Source organism: Gopherus flavomarginatus, chromosome 7 (genome assembly GCF_025201925.1).
Source record: "Gopherus flavomarginatus isolate rGopFla2 chromosome 7, rGopFla2.mat.asm, whole genome shotgun sequence".
Lineage (NCBI taxonomy): Eukaryota > Metazoa > Chordata > Testudines > Testudinidae > Gopherus > Gopherus flavomarginatus.
This window is the reverse complement of record NC_066623.1, coordinates 1976503-2002158: the sequence shown is the minus strand read 5'-3', so window position 1 is coordinate 2002158 and position 25656 is coordinate 1976503. Positions and strand designations below refer to the sequence as shown.

The 25656-nt window shown below is 45.7% G+C and overlaps 1 protein-coding gene across 6 annotated transcripts in view; it reads right to left on the bottom strand.

The window, feature by feature from the left end:
• The window catches only part of SCGB3A2 (secretoglobin family 3A member 2), a 35462-nt gene extending 13279 nt beyond the window's left edge, over positions 1 to 22183 (bottom strand). For 2 of the 6 annotated variants that reach the window (XM_050961820.1, XM_050961819.1), the window contains exons 1-3: positions 22051 to 22182; positions 20686 to 20837; positions 18941 to 19104 (exon numbers count right to left, since the gene is read on the bottom strand). In XM_050961820.1, coding sequence (XP_050817777.1) covers positions 19072 to 19104; positions 20686 to 20837; positions 22051 to 22105 — 240 coding nt within the window. In that variant the 5' untranslated portion in view covers positions 22106 to 22182 and the 3' untranslated portion in view covers positions 18941 to 19071. Of the gene's footprint in view, positions 1 to 2710; positions 2863 to 4077; positions 4215 to 18940; positions 19105 to 20685; positions 20838 to 22050 lie in introns of those variants that run through there. The other 4 variants (XM_050961818.1, XM_050961822.1, XM_050961821.1 and 1 more) reach the window with 3 other exon arrangements.
• Positions 22184 to 25656: the final 3473 nt, after the last annotated feature.

The window sequence follows — 25656 nt, the reverse complement described above, 5'->3', positions numbered from 1 at the left end:
CATCGTGCATGTTGTGGCTAGATGGTGATCCTGAGTCACTTGTTACCTTACACAAGAGAAACCTACATTTTAAAGAATTATTTCAAATGGGACAATAAAACAGGAGTAACAAACTTTCTGCTTTTCTGAGGTAATAGCCCCAGAAGTTCTTTATTATTTAACAGAGAGCCTGAGCTGAATGCTGGAACAGGAGGCAATATGATGTTGAAGGGCTTCTGTGAAGGAAGAGGAAGAAGTGGCTCTTGGAGCCTCTGGGCCTGATCTAAAACCCACTGAAATCAGTGGGAATTTTTCCACTGACTTCAAGGTCTGGGGATTGGTCCTGCTTTGAGCGGGGGTTGGACTAGATACCTCCTGAGGTCCCTTCCAACCTTGATATTCTATGATTCTATGAAGGTGGATCAAGGCCTCTGATAACAAGAGTAACTTTTGTAAACTTCTCATTTCTGGGCAATGAAAATACTTACTTACTGAAATAAGGACATGATTGCTGGGGATGGAAGAGATGTGGAGGTATCAGAGGATGAGAGGCTTACAGTAACCTGGGTTGGGGATCTGGGCTAAGGGTGGTTGGTGATGAAGTAAGATAGGAAATATGTGTAAACGAGCTCCTAAGCTAAGAAGTGGGGGCTTAGTAGGTTTTAACACATGCAATAGTTTAAAACAACACAAGGGTGTATGGATTGTTTGTAAGGGGTCTGTTTAGTAATGAAACAGAAAATCACTTCAAGTTTAGAAAATGCGGGAACAGTTTAGATACAAACAGGAAAGGGAATATAAAAAACTGTACAGATTTTGCAGAACATGATGTGAACCTAATAAGTAACTATGTCACTTGATTTTTGTATCCTCCTCTTCTCATTTCCTTATTTTGCTCCCATTGTTTGTCACTATCACTTGGTGTCATTTTTAATTTAGATTACAGGCTCTTTGGACTAGTGAGTCTCTTTTATTTGTCTGCAGAGATCCTAGAACATTTTTGGACACAGAATACATAAGTAATAATATTCATAACAATAATTGCCAAGTGATATACAAACTTAAATGGGATAGAGCCCAGGGGATCCCCCGGGTCAGCCCGCCGTCGCAGCAGCCGGCAGCCCAGGGGATCCCCTGACCTGGGGGATCCCCTGGGCTCCGGGCTGCCGTGGCAGCTCGCTGACCCGAGGGACACCCTGGGCTCCGGGCTGCCGTGGCAGCTCGCTGACCCGGGAGACACCCTGGGCTGCCAGCTGCCGCGGCAGTGCACGCTGACCCAGAGTCAGTGCGCCTCCGCGGCAGCCGGCAGCCTGGGGTTTCCCTGGGCCAGGGGACACCCTGGGCTGCCGGTTGCCGCGGCGGTGCGCTGATCCGGGGGACACCCTGGGCTGCCGGCTGCCGCCGGCAGCTCAGACTCCCTCTCTGTCCCAGCAGCAGCGGCCAGTCAACCATTTTTAAAAAAAATTGGGGGGCACTTTTTGGCACCCCCAAATCTCGGCGCCCTAGGAAACCACCTAGTTCACCTAAACAGTTGCACCGGCCCTGCCTGTGCTGCATCAGAGGACCCCAGTTAGGGCTTATAAGAAGGAGGGCAGACCTGGTCAGTCAGAGTTAGGAGGCTGCAGGCAGCAGAACTGCCAGAGTGCCCAGGGGACTGAGAGGTGAGAGTCTGAAAGGTGAAGGAGGGAAATCCCCTGGTGACAGTCACCCGGGGGGCTGAGGAGCTGTTCTTCTTTGGTTTTGTTACGTATGGGACAATCAAATACCCAAGAGACACTGTGGGCATGGCAGTGTGTCCTGTGCAGGCTGGGGAGAAGCAGTGCCCTGGTACAGGGGCCATGCGGATTGGTGGCACGTTGCTTCTCTGCTCTCGGTTGTTGTGTGGATTGCCCCAGTGTCTAATGTTTTCCCCTCAGCTGCACATTACCCAGGAAAATGTGAATGGGGAGCAAGTCTGTGGGCTAGGCAGGGAATAATGCATGATGGGCTGTGAGCTCAGGAGAGGTTTGGACCTGTCCCAGTATGAAAGCTAGGAAAATGGGCAGAAATTGACAGCAACTTTTGTTCATTAAAATTTGTTGCTGAAAGGTACTGAAGAAAACCCTTGTCGGAGCTCAGCAATGAGGGTCTCTCCTAGCTCCTCTACCTGGCTTCTCCTGGAGCCCCTGTCAGTGACTCTCTGCCTGAACTGGAGATGCCATATACAGAGAAGATACATAGGGGTCAAGAGTGTTCAGATAGGAAGGCCAGTTGGTCTAATTCTCATTTGGTAGCAAAAAAGAAAAATCAATAGAGTAAGCTATTAAGAAGACAAATATCATCTAGATTTATATATCTTTCTTTCAAATACAGGCCAAAGAAGCCATCACATGCAACATATTAGTGACCTGAAATCCATGCCTGGGTATAAATTCAGACTCAAACACCTGGTAATCTCCTCACCATAAGAGGTAATACACATATGGTCTGGGTATTCTTTCAAATGCCATGGTGCGAATTAAACATGGGCACCCGGCTATTGGAAAAACCTTCTGAGTTTGGTGTTTCTTTGATGCTTCCTAACTTTTGGCCCCTTTCACTCCTTATATTCAAACTGGTATTAGATTGGTTTGTTTTTTTCCCTGTAGCATTTCCATTTAACAATAATAATAATTAATAGAAAATCCAGGTTAGTAGGAAGTTGATATATTGAACTTAATGTTAGAGAGGGAGAAAAAGAAGGTGGATTTACCTGCGCGCTAGTAAGGGCAGATACCACTTCGGGGCTCAGCTCATTCACACAGCCCTGTACCCCTTCAATCAGGCCCTTGAGGACTTCGATAGGAACGGAAAGCAGGGTTGGCAACACATTTGAACCAACAGTGTCAACCAGGAGAGCAGAAGCTGCAAGACAAAATTGTCAAACAAACTCAACAGGAGAAGGAACGAACGTTTTGAATGTCCTTGTTGCTAAAGCGTTCGGGGTGTTTCTCAGTGCTTGGAGGGGGCAGAGCATTACATGGGCAATGGTCAAAGTTATAAAAGAACTTATTGACTAACATGGATGAAAGCAGCAATCTGCTCCCAGGCCGTGGAACTTTCCCTCAGGGTAAGGATACATTGGACCATCATGGCCCATTCACCAAGCAGATCACTCCACCACCCGGCCACACTGTCATTTAAAATTCTAAAATGTTTTGAAAAAGAAACAAAAAATTAAAGTTTAAGTGATTTCCATTTTAAAGTGATCTTTTCCTAACGTTAGGACTTTCAGTAAGAATTTTATAACTTTGTCGTCTAGACACAAACTACTAATTAAAATCTTTTGCCAAGTATTCAATTTCGCAAACCTTGACAGGTAAACTATTCTCCAAAATCAAATGATTTCCACTCACCTAGCTCAGTGTAAACCATGAGTGAATGATGGATGGTTATTCACTTTAAACATAATGCACCAGATCCGGCTCTTACTAACACCTGTGTAAATCTGGAGTAACCCCACTAAACATGTGAGCAGGATTGGGCCTGATTCATTTACTTATGAAATAATGACTCAAGAAGAAGCCAGGCTGTAGATCTGTTGACATTTATCATGACAGAAAGGTCCAAGCTGCTCCCAGAGATACAGACTGCAGCAGATTTACACAGTATTTTATTTAAGTCCTGCAGGTTTGTTTGTTTCAGGTATATACACTTATAGACATGTTCAGAGGAGCCGAACCCTAAGGGCATTTGGGTATTTAACTCCCTTATGTCATGTTCAAAAAAAACCTCAGTGTCTAGCTGCAGCTCTGATGCAACTGCTGCACTTACCCAAAAGGTGGAAGCCCTCAGAGATTACAAGGCTGCTCTGTTCAGATCACTGACTATACTGAAACATTTGCAAGTTATTTTAAATGCTACTTTATAACTTACATCCTTATTTATCCTACAGATTCTGACTGAGGGACTGATCCAGATCCTATTGGGTTCAGGGGTCTTTCCAGTCATATCAAATGGAAGGGGATCAGGCACTGAGTGAATTTTTCCCTAGCAGGAAGAATTGCTGTTTTCAACCAAGGCATCATCGGTTGCAGAGGTTCCAGATGCACAGTGTTCTGCAGCCAACAGCTCACTTACCTGAGTAGCAGCAAAGAGCCAGGGTGACAACCGTGAAGACGACTGTCAGCTTCATGGTGGAGATGGCTGTCTGTTCAGAGTCACGTCGGAAACTGGGCGATACTTAATTCTCCTGTAGAGCGGTACATGAACAGCGCCTGTTTATATCCTGGGGGCCCTGCCTGTGCTCCTCCCAGGACCTCCCGAGGCAATTCCACTGACACGTTTGCACAACTAAAGGTCAGGTTAAAAATGCAAATACCCCTCCCCTTGTATCCTGCTTTGCAGGGGAATGGAAACCACTGAAGAGTGATACCTGCCAAGTTCTTCTAACGGCTGGGCACGTGTACAGGACATGTGTCCGGGGGAGAAGAGCGTTATGCCTTTTGGCTGTAGCACACGTCAGAACATTTCATAATGCAGTAGGTTTTCAGATTAGGTTTGTGGCAAACAAAAACTCCTCTCTGCTGCCTCACAAATCTCCTTCACTTCCCTGGGGGGAACAATAATACTTTGAATCTAGATGTGCTATTAAAATGGAAAGAACATGGACTTCCCATGTCACTCTGTTCTTAATACTGCCATGTACTCTAAGTGTGCCCTGTGCAGTTAGGAAGACGTAGTGCATGACAGCTCACTTTCTGCACACACTGCGCAAGTTTGTCAAAAAGTTAGTTTCTTTTTGGTGTCACAAATGGCCAAAATCTGCCATGCATCAAAATAGCTTGTTCAGTCCTGGGTTGCTAAGAGAAGGAATTCCTGAGGAGACCTGTTGTGACAATAGAACCTACAAATGCACCCAAATTGTGAGCCCCACTCCAAAATGTATGTAAAATACATAAGATGTTACAATAACCTATAATCACCACTACCATCAAAGCAGATGGGAAAATGTATTAAAGGGAGACAGAATAAGTGAATTTGTCGAAACAAAAAGGTCGAGTTGATAGGATTCAAAGACTGTGGTGAAATTATGCTTGTTTAATACAGAAGATACAGAGCCAGAAATTAATGAACCGTAATTGGTAAGTTGGATATTAGGCCTAATTGCTCAACAAAGTAATGAGAGGATGGGCTATTTCACCCATCACTCTCTTTTGGGATCCTTAAAAAGATCTTTTGTGGGGAAAATAGGAAAGAACAAAAAGACGAACAGATGGAAAGAACAGGCAGAGGCTATTGGAGTGTGCTTCGCTGTCATGGCTGCCACCCTTACATTTCCTGGAACCCCAGGTCTTCATCACCCTGATCCTGAGAGGTGCCTTGACCAGAATGGGCCAAAGACAGGGGGACCCGGATCACCACCCCTAGCAACTCCAGCTGAATCCCAATAACCACCTGGGACAGGTATTGCCAGCTCTGATACCATGGCAGAGTTGTTGAAGGTTCAGTTGCTAAAGCAGACTTTTATTGAAGCATCAAGTAACGCTCTTGTTAATAAAATGCCGCCTTAATTCGGTGCTACTATTGCGTTAGCTGTGAATTGAATTTCAAATCAACAAAACCAAGGGCTGTTGCAACACCAAGATCTTTATGATTACAGGGATTTTGGTTGTTGTTCTGTGCACATGAGCAGCATGATGCTAGTGTTTCAGGTTAGATCCCCATGATGACCTAAGTTACAACAATGGCATGTCATCCTCACAAATGTGCAGGTGGGCAAGGTCTGTTAGAGACCTAAACTGCCTGCAAATTTTTCCCACCTTTGGCTCTTGCAAATGGCTCATGAATGCAAAAGTGGTTCCCAAGAACACTATGTTGTTGCTTCTTTTTAAAAGAGGCAACACGCCTGGGTAATAACACCACAGGCTCAGGCTTTTCTCCAGGTACACAATCTTAATCACTAGTGCATACAATGGTCATGTCTTGTGTAAACATAAAGCTAACTGCTTCTGCTAAACATCTTGCATTTTGCTGGGACGCTGGGAGTTCCTTTCCCAGACCCGCAGAAGAGCTCCGCGTGGCTCGAAAGCTTGTCTCTCTCACCAACAGAAATTGGTCCAATAAAAGATGTTACCTCACCCACCTTAATATCCTGGGATGGACACAACTACAGCTGCACTGCCTACAGCCTTAACTGTGTACGCTGGAGGGAAGGGGGAGGGGATTTTTCCTTCTTTAACCATCCCGAGCATATTCCTAGACATAGTAAAAGTTAGTTTGTTCCTAAACATCAGAACATATCACAGCAGCAGTTTATGTTTTGGTTTAGCGACAAATAAAGTAAATGGTTAGTTCTTCAGCTGTGTTAACATCTAAAAGGTTTAACTATAGTTCTTCTCATACTTAGTCAAGTCAGATTTGTAAATGCCAAGTTTGACATAAAGAATTTGCAAACTTTAAAATATAACTAAGTACAGTTGCGATTCTTGGGCCTATAGAATGACCCAGACTGTGGGCTCAATTATTACAAGTATGTAAAATATCATAAGGTGTTAAAATAATCTAAAGTAACAAATGTTGATGGGGAAAGGTCCTAAAGGGAGACAGAAAAAATGAATTAGTGAGAGCAAAAAGGCCAAGATGATATGTTTCAAGGATTCTGTTGAAATAAAAAACAAGACATGCAGAGCCAAAATTAAATAACCCATATCTGGTATGTTGGATAATAGGCCTAAATGGTAAACAAAATAATGAGAGGATGGGCTATTTCACCCCCTTTCACTCCCTTTTGGGATTCTTAAAAAGGGAAATTTTGTGAGGAAAGTACAAGACCTTCATGATCCCGATCCTGAGCAGAGTCCTGTTCAGAACAGGCCAGAGAGCGAGGGGCGCAGATAGGGTGACCAGACAGCAAATATGAAAAATCGGGACGGGGGTGGGGGGTAATAGGAGCCTATATAAGAAAAAGACCCAAAAATCGGGACTGTCCCTATAAAATCAGAACACCTGGTCACCCTAGAGACAGAGGACATGCCCCCACAGCAACTCCGGCTCCATCCCAACCAACACCTTAAATACTTTAACTGTTTTTCCTTTTCAGTATCTTTAATAAAAAGCTTAAAATATCTAGTAGTGTGTTTGCGATTGTGCTAAACAAGCTGAACTCTCTGTAAGCCAAGCCCCAGACCCTGCTTAACCCTATTTAATGTTAATGTGTAGATTGTAGTAAGATGAGGCCCTGAAACATAGACCCTTTGTATTAGAGGCCTGGTATGAGGCCTGAGGCCTGAACTAAAGTAATGGTCAAGACTTTGCTAACATAAAGCGAAGTGAAGCCGTGAGCTAGAGGCAGGCCCTGCTCACAGGAGCTGGGAAGAAGAAGACTGCTAATTGGATGTATACACATAGCTAAAGGATCTCAAGCACTAATAGGATAAACATGGGCCAGGATGGCACCAGAACAGTCTGGTACGACACCTTCCACAGAGATAATGAGGAACAGGCCGAACCATCCTAAAGACAGGGTCAAAAGGCTAATATGGTGGTGTCAGGGACTGTACCCCAGATGGCAAAGTTCGTTGTCTGACCGCGAGAGAGACAGGCAACACCAGCAAGGTCCGATCAAAAGCTCTTTATTGACAAGTGCACACATCAATAGAGAGCAGCTCGTCTCCCAAGAGAACCAGCCCTCTCTTTACATCTTAGTATAAGCCTATATAGACAGTTCTGTCGCGTTATTAATTATTCACTGGAGCAACCCACCCCCTTCTTCTAACAACTAAAAACTAGACATTTTTAGTATACATGTTTTACAGCATTAGGTGATTAACAATATCTTAGCAAGCACCAGAAGTTAGGAATGTAGGGGAGTTAAAACAGACAGAGAACTGAACCAAGGAGTGAAAACAGGGAGGCTGGGATTTCTTATCAGTTCTTCAAAGGAACTGTTCCTAACACAGCACAGTTGGTACTATACCAGGAATGCAGCCTCTCCCTTATCTCACTTTTTCCCAGCGCTTGTGAGACATGCTGCTGCTTCCCAGTGTTTTCCACTCAGGAATTACCCAAAAACCTCTGTTAACCTGACTTTGGTCAAGTTGGCATACCTGGTTTTGTCTGCAATATCTTTATTCACGCCTTTGTCCCTAGAGGACCATAACGGGACTCTTGGGACACATATCCATTTAGCAATTGTACGGGAGAGGCTAGTAAACCATGACCCAAGGTCTGGGAGGAGGTCCTCAAAACTAAAAGTGTGATCAAGAGATACAGCATGGAAAACAACAGCAGCATTTTTAATAGCTTGTAAATCCTTGTCAATTAAGCCAGAGTGATTAACAGAAAAGCAACATTTTTCCCCGATGCGAGCACAAGCCCCTCCCTAATTCAGCATTCATGGCATCTAGCACACGTCTATTTTGCAAAGTCACTTCTGCTACTTCATCAGTCTCTTGTTGCAGCTTTGGAAAGTGTTTATTAATGCATTAGCTGTTTTTTCAAGCTCTGCAGAAATATTTACAACTGCTCTCTTCAGCTTAGCCACCCACAATCCAGGAATGAGTGCATGGACAAAAGAGTGGAATCTTGTTTGTCTGACAATTAAGGGGTTGGGGCACTGACTATAAATCAGTTAGGTATACCAAGTGGTCTAATTTCCCAGATGTTTCGGTGAATAATCCAGTCCCATGTGCATCCTCCCCTATGGACCCGTCAGGATTCGGTATGTGGAAGCCCACACCCCCCCGCTCCAAATGCTTGGAAGGAGCACTGTAAATGTTCACACTTCCACCCAGAAAGTCTCCAGTATGTCTCCATGACCACAGATCAGATGGTACTCCTGATGTGTCTGTAAGGGCAGTGGGCCAAGTCTGGTACTCAAGATCACTCCGAATGGCCATCAGCTGGTCATTCAGGAAATCCTGAATCTCCAAACATACTAGATCCCACTGCAATGCCTTCCCAGCCTCAGTGATATTTAATACCATCTTTCCTTGGTGTAGTACTATATTACATCTGTTATTTAACTGTTTTCAGATACTTTTAAAAGGCATTGACATTAATAGCATAGGAGGGGGTTACATTATTAGTCACTGGAATGGTTTCAATACAGATAAAATTTCCAGTGGCAGAACAAACTCTTCGGGTACTTGTTATTTAAAATCCAGTTAGAGAGAGCAATACATGCTGAAGGATTTATCCAGAACACAGGGCACAGCCTGTAGAATAAACCCCAAAATCCAATCAATACCACATTCCCAAGCATGGGTCCCACAAAATTTTTTTCTGCCAGTGTACAATTCTTTGTTTCTTCACCAGGGTCAGTTCTTAATGTCCTTTCTAGTCAGGAATTCCTGGACTTTGGCAATTTCAGTGGAGTGAGTGTTCCTTCTTCTTTCCCAAAACTGTCGTGGTGCAGCATCCTACAGGGGAGAGGTTACCAGCACATCACCCTGTAATGGTTTTGCTTCTTCTAGAAAAATGCAAAGGCACAATAGATCTGTCAGTGGACAAGGGAGAGGTTACTAGCACTTCACTTTCTGCTTTTTCTCTACTGTCCAGAAGGCACAGTGGAGCTAGAAGGAGAAACAGGCTAATCATCAGTAGGAGAATTCTCCCGAGGTGGAGGGGTCTTTTTTGCAGTGAGAATCTTGGGTCCAAGCAGTCAATTTTTAGCACTTCACAGCGGTGTTGGTAGTCAGCAGGGCTTAATAACGGCCTTTCCAGCATGGAGCCAAAGCAGTCTTTCGCTGGTGGACCTCTACATCAGTCCGGTTTCCTGGTTCAAAGGAGTGGCAGGGCTGCTAGGGTCTTTGGGTAGTGCTTCTTTACCTGTGAGAAAAGAAACCTAACACATTTCATTAGTGCCTGGCAGTGTTTTGCAGATCTCATAGCTGTTTGGGCATATTCAAGCCCTCCTTTTCCTGGTTGTCAGCCAAGTCTTGACTGTGATGGAGTCAGTGTCCTATCTACAGCCTGAACTTGCTATTTTTTCTTTTTCCAGTTAACTTATTCTGTTCTTTGTTCTTCTTACCTTCTTGGCTTCTTTTACCCTACAAAGGAAACTTCCACTTTTTACTTATACACCTTTTTCCCAACAACGAACACATAAACATTGCCATTATACAGTACATTAGTCTTATTATTCAATGTATGCCACATATACCCTTTCACTAAAATAACTTTATTACAGAACTTTGGAACAACAAGCCAGGACAAGCACACCCACTTTGAGGAGTTCACTCAATACAACCTTTAGTCCAATAGCTTCCCACCATCCCCAGCCCTCTGGCTAGAAATCTGAGGTAGCCAGAAGGATCCCATGTACAATATGGGGAGTGGGTCAACTTTTCATGTCTTTGCTTTCGAAGACTGTTGGTATGCAAATTTTAATAACAATTTTCAATTAACAATCTGGCCAATGAAGTTTCTTTTTCTTACTTAAGGAAATGTATTAGACTTTAGTATATTACATTTTCCTGGTTTATTCAAACACTTTGTATTCCAAGTTGAATAAAACAAGTATCTGCATTCCAATCCAACCCCTCTGCCTAAGTCCAAACCAGACCATCCCATGAAAACACTAAACACAACAATTCCGACCACAAGACAAACACCACAAGACAGAACATAGAACACAAAACATAATTCCTATTGTGCTAGTAAATGCATGATACGTTGAATGCTGTTCAGCTGGCATCAGTTTTCTCTGATTATCTGAAAGACAAAAAAACAGAGGTCTACCCCTTCTGGGCAGTCAATCATTGCTTAAAATAGACAAAGACCCTTGTTGATTTCAGGAAAAACAGAGGAATTACCCCATATTTTATGTGTTTTATAGGCAGCCCAGGTTTCAGTGGCTCCTACCTTATCAGTTAAATAATTTGCATTAATACAGATGCTTTCTGGCTTGCTCTTTGATCCAAAGCTATCCACAGCTTAAAGATTTTTACGTTAAAAGGGACATGATTAACTTTACCAGAATTTTGATGGCTTTTAACTCCTGCTCTCAAACACTGAAAGAAAACATCACTACATATAGTGCCCTTAGAGCCTAATCAAATTTCAATTACATAGCACTATATACATTCTTCAGCTAATTCAACTAAATTCTAAATGATTGCAATTCAATAATTTCTTTGCCTCAATTTATTTACAAACATTTCAAAGACACCAAGAACTTTCCTCTTTAGCATTTTTACAAAGTTCAACTGCTGTTTCCTCCAGCAACTACAGAGTTAACTTCTCACTCTCCCTTAAATCACTTGCTTGTCTCTCAACAACCACTTTTATCAACTCAAATCACCATTTCAGGTATAGTCCTGGGTATTTGAAATCCCCATGCTTACACTTACTTACTCCTTCCTTCCACTACACCCTCAAAATTTTCCAACCTGTTTTCCAACCTCTCTGTCTGTTGCCTGCCCGCCTGGGCCCGATCCTGCTTTTCTCACTGAACCGTCCCTTCCATAGGCACCAGCTTGTTCCAATACCAGTTTAGCTAGGAGGGTGGACTTCTTAACTAGCCCCCACCCTTCCTTATGTCCTTTTTTTTCTCTTCCTCTCTCCCATTAAACATTCTAGTAGCAATGCTAACTACTTCAGACAAACTTTTCCTTTGCGTATCATCTGGATGCTCTCTAAATCTCTTTGCAATATCCTTTGCACATTGTGACATGAAAACCATTTTAACCATCTCCTTTTCATGATCAGTTTCAGGATTCAAATTCCCATGCTTTCTAACTTCACAAATCAGTCGAGCACAAAAGTCAGAGAGGTGCTTATCTGGATGCTGAACACAAGCAGTCACCTTGCTCCAATTTGGAGTAGCCTCCCCTGCATCTCTAATACCATTCAAAACAGCTTTCAAAAATCCATCCAACTTTGTCTTTTGAGCTGGATTATTGGGATTCCAATCAGGGTCAGTAATTACCAAGGTGCATTCAAATGAGCTGCAGATTTTTCTTTTACCTTTTGTCTTTCATCTTCTGTCATGAGAGTATCTAATAACTGACTTACATTTGCCCAAGTAGGCACATGAGTGAAAAAGATCGTGCAGAACATTCTTTCCACTGCTTCAGGATTGTCTCATAAGTGAGGCATAGTGCGCTGCCAGTTAAACAAATCTGAAGTTGCAAACAGGGTATGGGTAAAAACCATCTCATGTTCCCCAGCCACCAGTAGAACCAGATAAGTTCTCAACGAGGCTTATAATATTAGGGGTGTCTCAGAAACATTCTCCCTCATGGAGTTAAGTAACCTAGTGGGGGTCCACAAGGGCGAGGACGAGGGCTGCTGTAATATTGGGGGTGTTTGAAAAGCAGTCCCTGACCAACTTTGCAAAAGATTGGCTGGAGGCTGCACAGAGGGGTGAGGCTGCCTGATTCCTCTGAAGATGAGGGAACATCACTCTGAGCTCCCCCTTGATTCTCCTCTGTCCCTGAACTGTCCCTAACCTGCTTTTGAATCCTTGCACTCCATCAGACGGGGGGAAGAACAGGAACAAAATTGTCCTCCTCCCGGTGCGGCTCTGGGGCATATAGTGGGGGATTTTTTTACAAGAGCTCTCCATACAAAAGGCTTCAAAAGCTACCCGTCCCTCCATGGGTTTATAATTATACTATACAAACAAATAATCCATTTGTCCCGGCCTAAGATCAACCAAAATATCCCTTAAGGAGTTCATCCTATTTGTGGAAAAGGTTTCACCTTCCGGCCAGTCTCTAGTTGGGGACAAACGAAAGGTAAATGATGGCCATTGGATCCAACACAGATTTCTCATCTTAAATTTAGCTAGATCAGCGGTCTCAGAAATCTCTTTCCAATCTCTAAGTATCAGAGACAACGGGGCGTCCCCCAGGCACTTACTGCCAACTTGTCCCATTTTAATGAAGGGACTCTAACCCCTCTTTCTGAAGGGACTCTAACCCCTCTTCCCCAGGTCAGGTAAAGGGACTCTAACCCCCACCTCCCCGCCTCAAGCGCTCGCTTACCTCTCCAGGGACTCGAACAGCTGGACTGGGACTCAAACCCAAGCTGGGACTCTAACCCAGACAACTTGGATCCTGCGCAAACCTGGACTGGGACTCTAACCCAGACCTAAGTTGTCAGGGACTCTAACCCCAACAACCTGGACCCTACTCAACGGGTAGGTGGATGTTGCTGGATTTCTACGAGCTTCAGATGGTTCACAGAACACGCCTTATCGCCAACGCAGAGATCAGATCACCAGGCAAAGCTCCTCTAAACCGGAGGATGAGCGCTGCTTTGCCTCAGGGTCCGATCCCCCGCCGGAGAGTCAGATGGGTCCCGGCGGAGTAGCCAAAGATGTCAGGGACTCTACCCCAGACGGCAAAGTTCGTTATCTGACCGCGAGAGAGACAGGCAACACCAGCAAGGTCCGATCAAAAGCTCTTTATTGACAAGTGCACACATCAATAGAGAGCAGCTCGTCTCCCGAGAGAACCAGCCCTCTCTTTACATCTTAGTATAAGCCTATATAGACAGTTCCATCGCATCATTAATTATTCACTGGAGCAACCCACCCCCTTCTTCTAACAACTAAAAACTAGACATTTTTAGTATACATGTTTTACAGCATTAGGTGATTAACAATATCTTAGCAAGCACCAGAAGTTAGGAATGTAGGGGAGTTAAAACAGACAGAGAACTGAACCAAGGAGTGAAAACAGGGAGGCTGGGATTTCTTATCAGTTCTTTAAAGGAACTGTTCCTAACACAGCACAGTTGGTACTATACCAGGAATGCAGCCTCTCCCTTATCTCACATTTTCCCAGTGCTTGTGAGACATGCTGCTGCTTCTCAGTGTTTTCCACTCAGGAATTACCCAAAAACCTCTGTTAGCCTGACTTTGGTCAAGTTGGTATACCTGGTTTTGTCTGCAATTTCTTTATTCAGACCCAACAGTGAATAGGTTTGTTTGTTCGAACCAGCCTGTACCAGGTGAGAGGCAGCACCCCAACACGCAGAGGGGTTGTACTTTGATACGTCAGGAGTGATGTGTAACTTGTTTGTACCTGTGTATAAGAGTGCCTCCCTGAGTGGATGTCTTTGTCTAGCCTAGAGAGCAGTGGAGAGTCCCACCACTGACTGAGTCGGTCCATTCTCAGGGGCACATATTCGTAGGATGTTCTGTAGAGTCTACGGGGAACTATTACTGTGCTTCGTTTGACAATAACCCTGGGTAGGTGCCTTCATACATTATCAGAGTCTGTGATCATTGGGGGTTCTCTCTGGTCTGCTGTGTAAGGGATCTGTGCAGAGCCGGGACAGCACACAGAGGGTACATGCAAGCAGCCAACTATTATCAACTTTGGAGCAGAGCCCCACACTGCTGACATCCGACAACAATCAGGAACTAGGTTATGCTAACACATTTGGCCCATCTGTCTCATCTAAGTTAATACAGCAGGCCTACACATTGCAGTCAAGCCTGGATGCAGGCCAAGAGCGTGGCCTGGCTCTGGCCTGTCCAATTGCAGTGTTCAGTATCTTCTCACGACGACTGGCTGGATCCTGGGCGCAGCTGAGCCCTGAGAGAGATGGGCAAGGGGTTTACTCATCAGTTTAAGAGCTGTCCTGGGTAAAGACTGACTGAAGCATTTGCTTAAATTCTTCCCAGAATCAGTGTTACCAGATTTGCCCATTACTTTGGGGCACGCTCATTTATTGGGGTTACTCTTCGGGGGGGAGAGGGGAGTTCTGTACTTCTATCAATGTACTGCTTGAGTCACTTGCGTTCTCATATGGAACTCTGCTTCTCCCGTCTGCAAGTCCCCTCCCAATGGAGTATCCTGCAGGACCCAGGTTCCCCAGAGCTGGGTTCCTCCAGCCCCAGAATCAGATGAACACACACACACACACACACACACACACACACACACACACACACACACACACACACACACAAGGGTATGTCTACACTATGAAATGAGGTCGATTTTATAGAAGTTGATTTTTAGAAATCGATTTTATACAGTCGATTGCATTTGTCCAGACTAAGCACATTAAGTAGGTGGAGTGCATCCTCATTACTGTGGCTAGCATCGACTTACAGAGTGGTGCACTGTGGGTAGCTATCCCAGAGTCCCCACAGTCTCTGCAGCCCATTGGAATTCTGGATTAAACTAGCAATGCCCGCTGGGGCAAAAACATTGTCACAAGTGGTTTTGGGTACATGTCGTCAGTCATCCCCCCCTCAGTGAAAGCAACGGCAGATAATCATTTTGCACCTTTTTTCCTGGGTTACCCGTGCAGATGCCATACCACAGCAAGCATGGAGCCCGCTCAGCTCAACGTCACCACTGCTGTTGGGACAAGTCTACTGTGGGGGCTGCTGTGATCCAAGTAGCCAATGCAATCATTGACGCTCCGTTATCAAGGGTAGGGACTCTGGGACATGTGTGGGCCTTTTTAGATTTTAGGTGCAGCATATTCCTGTCCTTTGTCACTGGTGAAGAAGTCTTGCAGCCATACATTCCAGTCCGGTCGGCCCTGTAACACCCCATAGCACTTCTGTGGTTGACACATGTAACAGCTCCAGGGCTCTTGCTCTTTTGCCTTGGCCAGGTACCTTGCCCTCCCCGGATCTTCAAGCATTCGACACAGAAGCACCTGCAGCAGCTGGCATTGCTACACAGCAGCAGCTCCTTGCCTTCACAGCAGACGGTGCAGTAGGACTGGTACCCGTCCTCGTCCACCGCTTCCACTACAACTCTGCTCTCCTCCTCCCCAGCGACGAGCTCAGGGGACCTGTTCATGAAGCCTGGACAGTAGTCAGGAGCAGTTCAACTACAGGCTGAGCGAGTGCAGAATGGTGGTAGAATGTGCCTTTGGACGTCTAAAATCCCACTGGCGCTGTTGGTCAGACCTCAGTGCAACCAACATTCCCATCGTTACTGCTGCTTGCTTTGTGCTCCGTAATATCTGTGAGAGTAAGGGGGAGACGTTTATGGCAGGGTGGGAGGTTGAGGCAAATCACCTGGCGTCCGATTTTGAGCAGCCAGTCACCAGGGCAATTAGAAGAGCACAGCAAGGAGAGAGGCTTTGAAAACCAGTTTCAGGACTGTCCAGGCTTCAGTGTGACAGTTGTGTGTGTTTCTCCTTGATGCACACCAGCCCCTTTGTTGATTTTAAGTCCCTGTAAGCCAGTTGTGACAAAGTGGGACTGTTCTTAATGATTCCTCTGAACATTGTAGGGGTGCCTCAGTTTCCTCTATGCAGTTCTTAAGTCTCTAGGTGGTGGGATAAAGGCCAGTGTGCATACATGGCCAACACTCTGTCTCCTGGCAACTAATGGCAGGGGCCCTTCCCCCCTGCAAGGAGACAGCAAAAGGTGCTGGGGAACAAAGAGGTCAGGTGACCTCCTGGCCCGGGAAGGGACGAAAGCCAAGAGGAGGAGGGGCTGGAGGGTGAGTCAGTTTGGAGCTGGCTGGAAAAATGGAGATGAGCCCAGATGGGCCTCTGGCCCCCCAGTGGGGCTCTGGCTTCCCTGCCTCGCCCCCCCAAGATGGACCTAACTGAGGGGGGTCCTGTTGTCTGTACCTGAAAGACCTGTTTTGGACTGTGTTCCTGTCGTCTAAATAAACCTTTTGTGTTACTGGCTGGCTAAGAATCACGGTGAATCGCAGTAAGCCGGGGGTGCAGAGCCTGGTCTCCCCAACACTCCGTGACACCAACCACCTTCCCCCCTTTGAAATAAAGTAACTATTGTTTTGAAACCCTGCATTCTTTCTTTATTAATTTAAAAAAATGAGATAACGATCAAGATAGCCCGAGTGGGATGGGGGAGGAGGGAAGGATAAGGCCACATTGCTTATTGTAGCCACACTAAAAATCAAACTGTTTGAATGACAGCCTTCTGTTGCTTGGACCAGCCTCTGCAGTGGAGTGGCTGGGTGCCCAGAGCCCCCCCCCTCCACCCCCACGCCACGTTCTTGGGTCTCTGGGTGAGGAGGCTATGGAACATGGGGAGGCAGGGAGGTGGTTATAGAGTGGCTGCAGGCGGGGTCTGTGCTCTTGTTGGCTTTCCTGCAGCTCCAAAAGACTCTTCATCATGTCCGTTTGCTCCCTCATTAGCCTCAGCATCACGTCCTGCCTCTGCTCTTCACGCTCGCTTAATTCTTTCCTATCCTCTGCCACTGAATGCCTCCATGCATTCAGCTGTGCCCAATCAGTGTGAAGGATTGCATGAGCTCAAAAAACATGTCATCGCAAGTTTGGGTTTTTTGCCTTCTAATCCGTGATAACCTCAGGGACGTGGGGAGGCCAATCCCAGCCAGTGCTGGTCCCAGCCTCAGAGGACGAGGGTTTCAAAGTGAGCACATGATGCTCTCCCTTTGTCTCCAAGGCAGGCAGAATGGCATTTTGTCTGTCTCCTCTCTTGGGGCCCCTGCTTGCAGCAACTAGCCCCACTCATCCTGTGTGGAAGCATCGAGGAGTGACAGAGGGATGCGGGAAGAAGCACCACCCCTAGCACTTGCAATAGCCTTACAGCCAGCACACCCAGGAGACATTCCCATTTACACAGCAGCTTTGGAAATCTCCAAGGAGACAGTAGCTCAGCGTTTCTCCGGATCTCAGCTGAGATGTATGAATGTTTCCAGGCTCTTTCTTCCTGCCTCTAAGTGAATCTTCTCTGTGCCTGACAAAACACCACGTGGATGCGTTTCTGCATGACGAATGTGACATGCATCGGGAAGGGGCCTGAGGTGCATTTGCAGGAAGGGACATGAGTGAGTGATTTGTTACCTGAGTGCAAGGTGGCATCTACACACTAGGTACATTAAACCAGCGTGGTTTGTGTGATTCGATTCCCATGTGCGGGGGATTGTACCTTTTTGGCCCCAGCCGTCTCCATCAGCTGCTTTGGATTCACTTGTTTTATCTCAACCACATTTACTCTAAAGACATAAAAACACAAAGCGATGAACAAATGGCGTGTGGCTGGAGTGGGAGTTTATCATAGGAGCTGGCACCATTCCCCAGAGGGGACGGATCAGGGAAGGGAAGATGTTTCCCTGACTCATCCAAGTGCTAAAGACAGTGAAAGGGGGATTCTGGCTGCACCTGCTGGAACTTCATGGAATCTCTACCCGTCTGGAGCAAACCCCTGAGAAACGCCGGGGAACAAAACCCTGAATGCAGTAAGCACCAAGAGAGACCCTCGCAGACTCTGCCTGGCGCTCTCATGAAAGATGATTCTCCTTCACACCAGGAACCAGGCAGAGGATGGCAGTTAGGGCTTCACTATGCACATTCTGCGAGTGGTGGGCAGGGAGCTGGAAGATGAAGGGCTCCCAGAGACCCTTCCATGGTTCCAGTAGGTGTATGTAATTGTGGTGCCCCCTTCCATTCGTGGTCAAGGCCTTTCTGAGATGCACTGATACCAGAAATGTTACTGATTTCTCTGTACTAAAGAGTGTTATCTACTGGATCGTGATAATACTGAGACTTTCAGGTGACGGGGAAGGGAGCCAAGAGGGAGATTCAATCTGTCCCTCAGTGGCTACAGTACAGCAGGGAAGCCATTCTGGGTGGTTTGGAATATCAGAGTGAGAGAAATTTCTTCCTGGGGCAGAAACTGTGGTCAGAAAATCTCACTCCATCACCCTAAGTCCTGTAACACACACCAACACTCTCACGTTGTAGTCCAGGAGCTAAAGGGTTAACTATTGAGATGCACTATATTTCCATCAGGGAGCCAGCCTGAGTCAGTTTTCTGTGGGGAAATGGGGTTGGAGGAATGAATGTTACACCCATACCGGCCACTTCACAGTGAGATCACCAGGCATTTTATACCCACCTAACCCCAGGCACGCCAGGAACTCACAACAACGGCAAAACCTCCAGCCGTTCCCTATAATACACCTCTGACCCAAACCAGCCGCGTGCTCTGTGCTACTCTGAGGAAAGCAGACGAAGCAGGAAGTGCATTGCAGTTAGTTTATTGAAACAAATGATTGGAGCGATTCTGAGCCCTCACTTGAGGGGGTGAGAGCACCAGGAGCTTGGGCTGCATGCAGAGATAGGAGAAACGCTGAAATCAGAGAGGAAGAAGAGGGGAGCTTCCGGTATTCATCCATCCGAGATCCTCGCCTGGCTCTGCAGGAATCCTTACCCCAGGACGTTTGCTGAACCCAGAAGAGCCTAAAAAACAGCAAGAGCAGTGACTGCAGAGCTGAGCTCCTGGCCAGGGGTTACATTGCACAAGACAAGTAAAGAAACAACTTAGAGCTGCAGTAAACGGCTGCCATATTGTGGGCAGCAGGGCCACTCGCACTGGCTGCACCCTGCTTCTCTGGGCTCCCTTGTGCTCTGGAGCTCCCCAGTTTGTGACATTTCCACCTCAGTTGTATATCACCCAAGAACGTACAGTTAAGGGTTTGGTTCCACAGTTTAGGCCTAGAATAAGGCACGATGGGTGGGAGATAACAAGGGACTTTGTCCTGTTCCAGGAGCTTGAATTCAATGTCTGTCATGTTCTGGGGCATGGAGTTATCACAGGCTGACGTTGGCCCTTTAAGAGAAAGCAAGTCCAGGGCACCTATGCTGCATCAGAGGACCCCAATTAGGGCTTATAAGAAGGAGGGCAGACCTGGTCAGTCAGAGTTAGGAGGCTGCAGGCAGCAGAACTGCCAGAGTCCCCAGGGGACTGAGAGGTGAGAGTCTGAAAGGTGAAGGAGGGAAATCCCCTGGTGACAGTCACCCGGGGGGCTGAGGAGCTGTTCTTCTTTGGTTTTGTTACGTATGGGACAATCAAATACCCAAGAGACACTGTGGGCATGGCAGTGTGTCCTGTGCAGGCTGGGGAGAAGCAGTGCCCTGGTACAGGGGCCATGTAGATTGGTGGCACGTTGCTTCTCTGCGCTCGGTTGTTGTGTGGATTGCCCCAGTGTCTAATGTTTTCCCCTCAGCTGCACATTACCCAGGAAAATGTGAATGGGGAGCGAGTCTGTGGGCTAGGCAGGGAGTAATGCATGATGGGCTGTGAGCTCAGCAGAGGTTTGGACCTGTCCCAGCATGAAAGCTAGGGAAACGGGCAGAAATTGACAGCAATTTTTGTTCATTAAAATTTGTTGCTGAAAGGTACTGAAGAAAACCTTGTCGGAGCTCAGCAATGAGGGTCTCTCCTAGCTCCTCTACCTGGCTTCTCCTGGAGCCCCTGTCAGTGACTCTCTGCCTGAACTGGAGATGCCATATACAGAGAAGATACAAAGGGGTCAAGAGTGATCAGAAAGGAAGGCCAGTTGGTCTAATTCTCATTTGGTAGCAAAAAGGAAAAATCAATAGAGTAAGCTATTAAGAAAACAAATATCATCTAGATTTATATATCTTTCTTTCAAATACAGCCCAAAGAAACCATAACATGCAACATATTAGTGAGCTGAAATCCATGCCTGGGTATAAATTCAGACTCAAATACCTGGTAATCTCCTCACCATAGGAGGTAATACACATATAGTCTGTGTATTCTTTCAAATGCCATGGTGCGTATTAAACATGGGCACCCGGCTATTGGAAAAACCTTCTGAGTTTGGTGTTTCTTTGATGCTTCCTAACTTTTGGCCCCTTTCACTCCTTATATTCAAACTGATATTAGATTGGTTTGTTTTTTTCCCTGTAGCATTTCCATTCAACAACAATAATAATTAATAGAAAATCCAGGTTAGTAGGAAGTTGATATATTGAACTTAATGTTAGAGAGGGAGAAAAAGAAGGTGGATTTACCTGCGCGCTAGTAAGGGCAGATACCACTTCGGGGCTCAGCTCATTCACACAGCCCTGTACCCCTTCAATCAGGCCCTTGAGGACTTCGACAGGAACGGAAAGCAGGGTTGGCAACACATTTGAACCAACAGTGTCAACCAGGAGAGCAGAAGCTGCAAGACAAAATTGTCAAACAAACTCAACAGGAGAAGGAACGAACGTTTTGAATGTCCTTGTTGCTAAAGCGTTCGGGGTGTTTCTCAGTGTTAGGAGGGGGCAGAGCATTACATGGGCAATGGTCAAAGTTATAAAAGAACTTATTGACTAACATGGATGAAAGCAGCAATCTGCTCTCAGGCCGTGGAACTTTCCCTCAGGGTAAGGATACATTGGACCATCATGGCCCATTCACCAAGCAGATCACTCCACCACCCGGCCACACTGTCATTTAAAATTCTAAAATGTTTTGAAAAAGAAACAAAAAATTAAAGTTTAAGTGATTTCCGTTTTTAAGTGATCTTTTCCTAACGTTAGGACTTTCAGTAAGAATTTTATAACTTTGTCGTCTAGACACAAACTGCTAATTAAAATCTTTTGTCAAGTATTCAATTTCGCAAACCTTGACAGGTAAGCTATTCTGCAAAATTAAATGATTTCCACTCACCTAGCTCAGTGTAAACCATGAGTGAATGATGGATGGTTATTCACTTTAAACATAATGCACCTGATCCGGCTCTTACTAACACCTGTGTAAATCTGGAGTAAACCCACTAAACATGTGAGCAGGATTGGGCCTGATTCATTTACATATGAAATAATGACTCAAGAAGAAGCCAGGCTGTAGATCTGTTGACATTTATCATGACAGAAAGGTCCAAGCTGCTCCTAGAGATACAGACTGCAGCAGATTTACACAGTATTTTATTTAAGTCCTGCAGGTTTGTTTGTTTAAGGTATATACACTTATAGACATGTTCAGAGGAGCCGAACCCTAAGGGCATTTGGGTATTTAACTCCCTTATGCCATGTTCAAAAAAAACCTCAGTGTCTAGCTGCAGCTCTGATGCAACTGCTGCACTTACCCAAAAGGTGTAAGCCCGCAGAGATTACAAGGCTGCTCTGTTCAGATCACTGACTATACTGAAACATTTGCAAATTATTTTAAATGCTGCTTTATAACTTACATCCTTATTTATCCTACAGATTCTGACTGAGGGACTGATCCAGATCCGATTGGGTTCAGGAGTCTTTCCAGTCATATCAAAGGGAAGGGGATCAGGCACTGAGTGAATTTTTCCCTAGCAGGAAGAATTGCTGTTTTCAACCAAGGCATCATCGGTTGCAGAGGTTCCAGATGCACAGTTCTGCAGCCAACAGCTCACTTACCTGAGTAGCAGCAAAGCGCCAGGGTGACAACCGTGAAGACGACTGTCAGTTTCATGGTGGAGATGGCTGTCTGTTCAGAGTCACGTCGGAAACTGGGCGATACTTAATTCTCCTGTAGAGCGGTACATGAACAGCGCCTGTTTATATCCTGGGGGCCCTGCCTGTGCTCCTCCCAGTACCTCCCGAGGCAATTCCACTGACATGTTTGCACAACTAAAGGTCAGGTTAAAAATGCAAATACCCCTCCCCTTGTATCCTGCTTTGCAGGGGAATGGAAACCACTGAAGAGTGATACCTGCCAAGTTCTTCTAACGGCTGGGCACGTGTACAGGACATGTGTCCGGGGTGAAGAGCGTTATGCCTTTTGGCTGTAGCACACGTCAGAACATTTCATAATGCAGTAGAGTTTCATATTAGGTTTGTGGCAAACAAAAACTCCTCTCTGCTGCCTCACAAATCTCCTTCACTTCCCTGGGGGGAACCAATAATACTTTGAATCTAGATGTGCTATTAAAATGGAAAGAACATGGACTTCCCATGTCACTCTGTTCTTAATACTGCCATGTACTCTAAGTGTGCCCTGTGCAGTTAGGAAGACGTAGTGCATGAGAACTCACTTTCTGCACACACTGCGCAAGTTTGTCAAAAAGTTAGTTTCTTTTTGGTGTCACAAATGGCCAAAATCTGCCATGCATCAAAATAGCTTGTTCAGTCCTGGGTTGCTAAGAGAAGGAATTCCTGAGGAGACCTGTTGTGACAATAGAGCCTACAAATGCACCCAAATTGTGAGCTCCACTCCAAAATGTATGTAAAATACATAAGATGTTACAATAACCTATAATCACCACCACCACCAAAGCAGATGGGAAAATGTACTAAAGGGAGACAGAATAAGTGAATTTGTCGAAACAAAAAGGTCGAGTTGATAGGATTCAAAGACTGTGGTGAAATTATGCTTGTTTAATACAGAAGATACAGAGCCAGAAATTAATGAACCGTAATTGGTAAGTTGGATATTAGGCCTAATTGCTCAACAAAGTAATGAGAGGATGGGCTATTTCACCCATCACTCTCTTTTGGGATCCTTAAAAAGATCTTTTGTGGGGAAAATAGGAAAGAACAAAAAGACGAACAGATGGAAAGAACAGGCAGAGGCTATTGGAGTGTGCTTCGCTGTCATGGCTGCCACCCCTACATTTCCTGGAACCCCAGGTCTTCATCACCCTGATCTTGAGAGGTGCCTTGACCAGAATGGGCCAAAGACAGGGGGACCCGGATGATATCACCACCCCTAGCAACTCCAGCTGAATCCCAAAAACCACCTGGGTTAGGTATTGCCAGCTCAGATACCATGGCAGAGATGTTGAAGATTCAGTTGCTAAAGCAGACTTTTATTGAAGCATCAAGTAACGCACTTGTTAATAAAATGTCGCCTTAATTCGGTGCTACTATTGCGTTAGCTGTGAATTGAATTTCAAATCAACAAAACCAAGGGCTGTTGCAACACCAAGATCTTTATGATTCCAGGGATTTTGGTTGTTGTTCTGTGCACATGAGCAGCATGATGCTAGTGTTGCAGGTTAGATCCCCATGATGGCCTAAGTTACAACAATGGCCATGATGTCCTCACAAATGTGCAGGTGGGCAAGGTCTGTTAGAGACCTAAACTGCCTGCAAATTTTTCCCACCTTTGGCTCTTGCAAATGGCTCATGAATGCAAAAGTGGTTCCCAAGAACACTATGTTGTTGCTTCTTTTTAAAAGAGGCAACACGCCTGGGTAATAACACCACAGGCTCAGGCTTTTCTCCAGGTACACAATCTTAATCACTAATGCATACAATGGTCATGTCTTGTGTAAACGTACAGCTAACTGCTTCTGCTAAACATCTTGCATTTTGCTGGGACGCTGGGAGTTCATTTCCCAGATCCGCAGAAGAGCTCTGTGTGGCTCGAAAGCTTGTCTCTCTCACCAACAGAAATTGGTCCAATAAAAGATGTTACCTCACCCACCTTAATATCCTGGGATGGACACAGCTACAGTTGCACTGCCTACAGCCTTAATTGTGTACGCTGGGGAGAAGGGGGGAGATTTTTCCTTCTTTAACATCCCAAGCATATTCCTAGACGTAGTAAAAGTTAGTTTGTTCCTAAACATCAGAACATATCATAGCAGCAGTTTAAGTTTTGGTTTAGCAACAAATAAAGTAAATGGTTAGTTCTTAAGCTGTGTTAACATCTAAAAGGTTTAACTATAGTTCTTCTCATACTTAGTCAAGTCAGATTTGTAATGGTCAAGACTTTGCTAACATAAAGCGAAGTGAAGCCGTGAGCTAGAGGCAGGCCCTGCTCACAGGAGCTGGGAAGAAGAAGGCTGCTAATTGGATGTATACACATAGCTAAAGGATCTCAAGCACTAATAGGATAAACATGGGCCAGGATGGCACCAGAACAGTCTGGTACGACACCTTCCACAGAGATAATGAGAAACAGGCCGAACCATCCTAAAGACAGGGTCAAAAGGCTAATATGGTGGATAGGCTTGTTTGTTCGAACCAGCCTGTACCAGGTGAGAGGCAGCACCCCAACATGCAGAGGGGTTGTACCTTGATACGTCAGGAATGATGTGTAACTTGTTTGTACCTGTGTATAAGAATGCATCCCTGAGTGAATGTCTTTGTCTAGGGAGCAGTGGAGTAGCAGAATGTGCATAGTGAAGCCCTAACTGCCATGGTCTGCCTGGTTCCCGGTGCAAAGGAGAATCATCTTTCATGAGAGTCCGAGGCAGGGTCTGCGAGGATCCCTCTTGGTGCTTGCTGCATTCAGGGTTTTGTTCCCCGGCATTTCTCAGGGGTTTGCTCCAGACGGGTAGAGATTCCATGAAGTTCCAGCAGGTGCAGCCAGAATCCCCCTTTCACTGTCTTTAGCACTTGGATGAGTCAGGGAAACATCCTCCCCTCCCTGATCTGTCCCCTCTGGGGAATGGTGCCAGCTCCTATGATAAACTCCCACTCCAGCCACACTCCCTTTGTTCATCGCTTTGTGTTTTTGTCTTTAGAGTAAATGCGGTAGAGATAAAACAAGTGAATCCAAAGCAGCTGATGGAGAAGACTGGGGTCAAAACACCTCTCAGCTGCTGAATACACGAAGAGCAGTAACGGCTGAAATTGAGTGCTAGCAATACAGCCTTTCCTATGGAATACGGATTTCCTATGGCATCTGCTGGTAGGACGACCCTATACAATGAATGCTCTGTGCTCTTACCTGGACAGGACTGCATGGGAGAGCAGAGACACCCACTTTTTACAGATGCCAGGCTAATATGGCAGTGAGCTACCCACGTGCCAGACACTCTGCATGAAAAGCGACAGGCATCCGAACACGAAGCAGTCAAATGACAGATTTCCCACGGACAGCAAAACAGAAAAGTCCTTTGGCCAGATCCTCAGCTGATGTCAATTGGCATAGCTCCACTGACATCAAAGGCATTGTGCCGATTTACACTAGCTTGGGATTTGGCCCAGAGATTTCAGTGATGCAGCTTGCAGAGTGTAAGGGTGGCATAACTGGACCCGGCCTACGTGTCACCCACGCTAATGCAGTGTGAT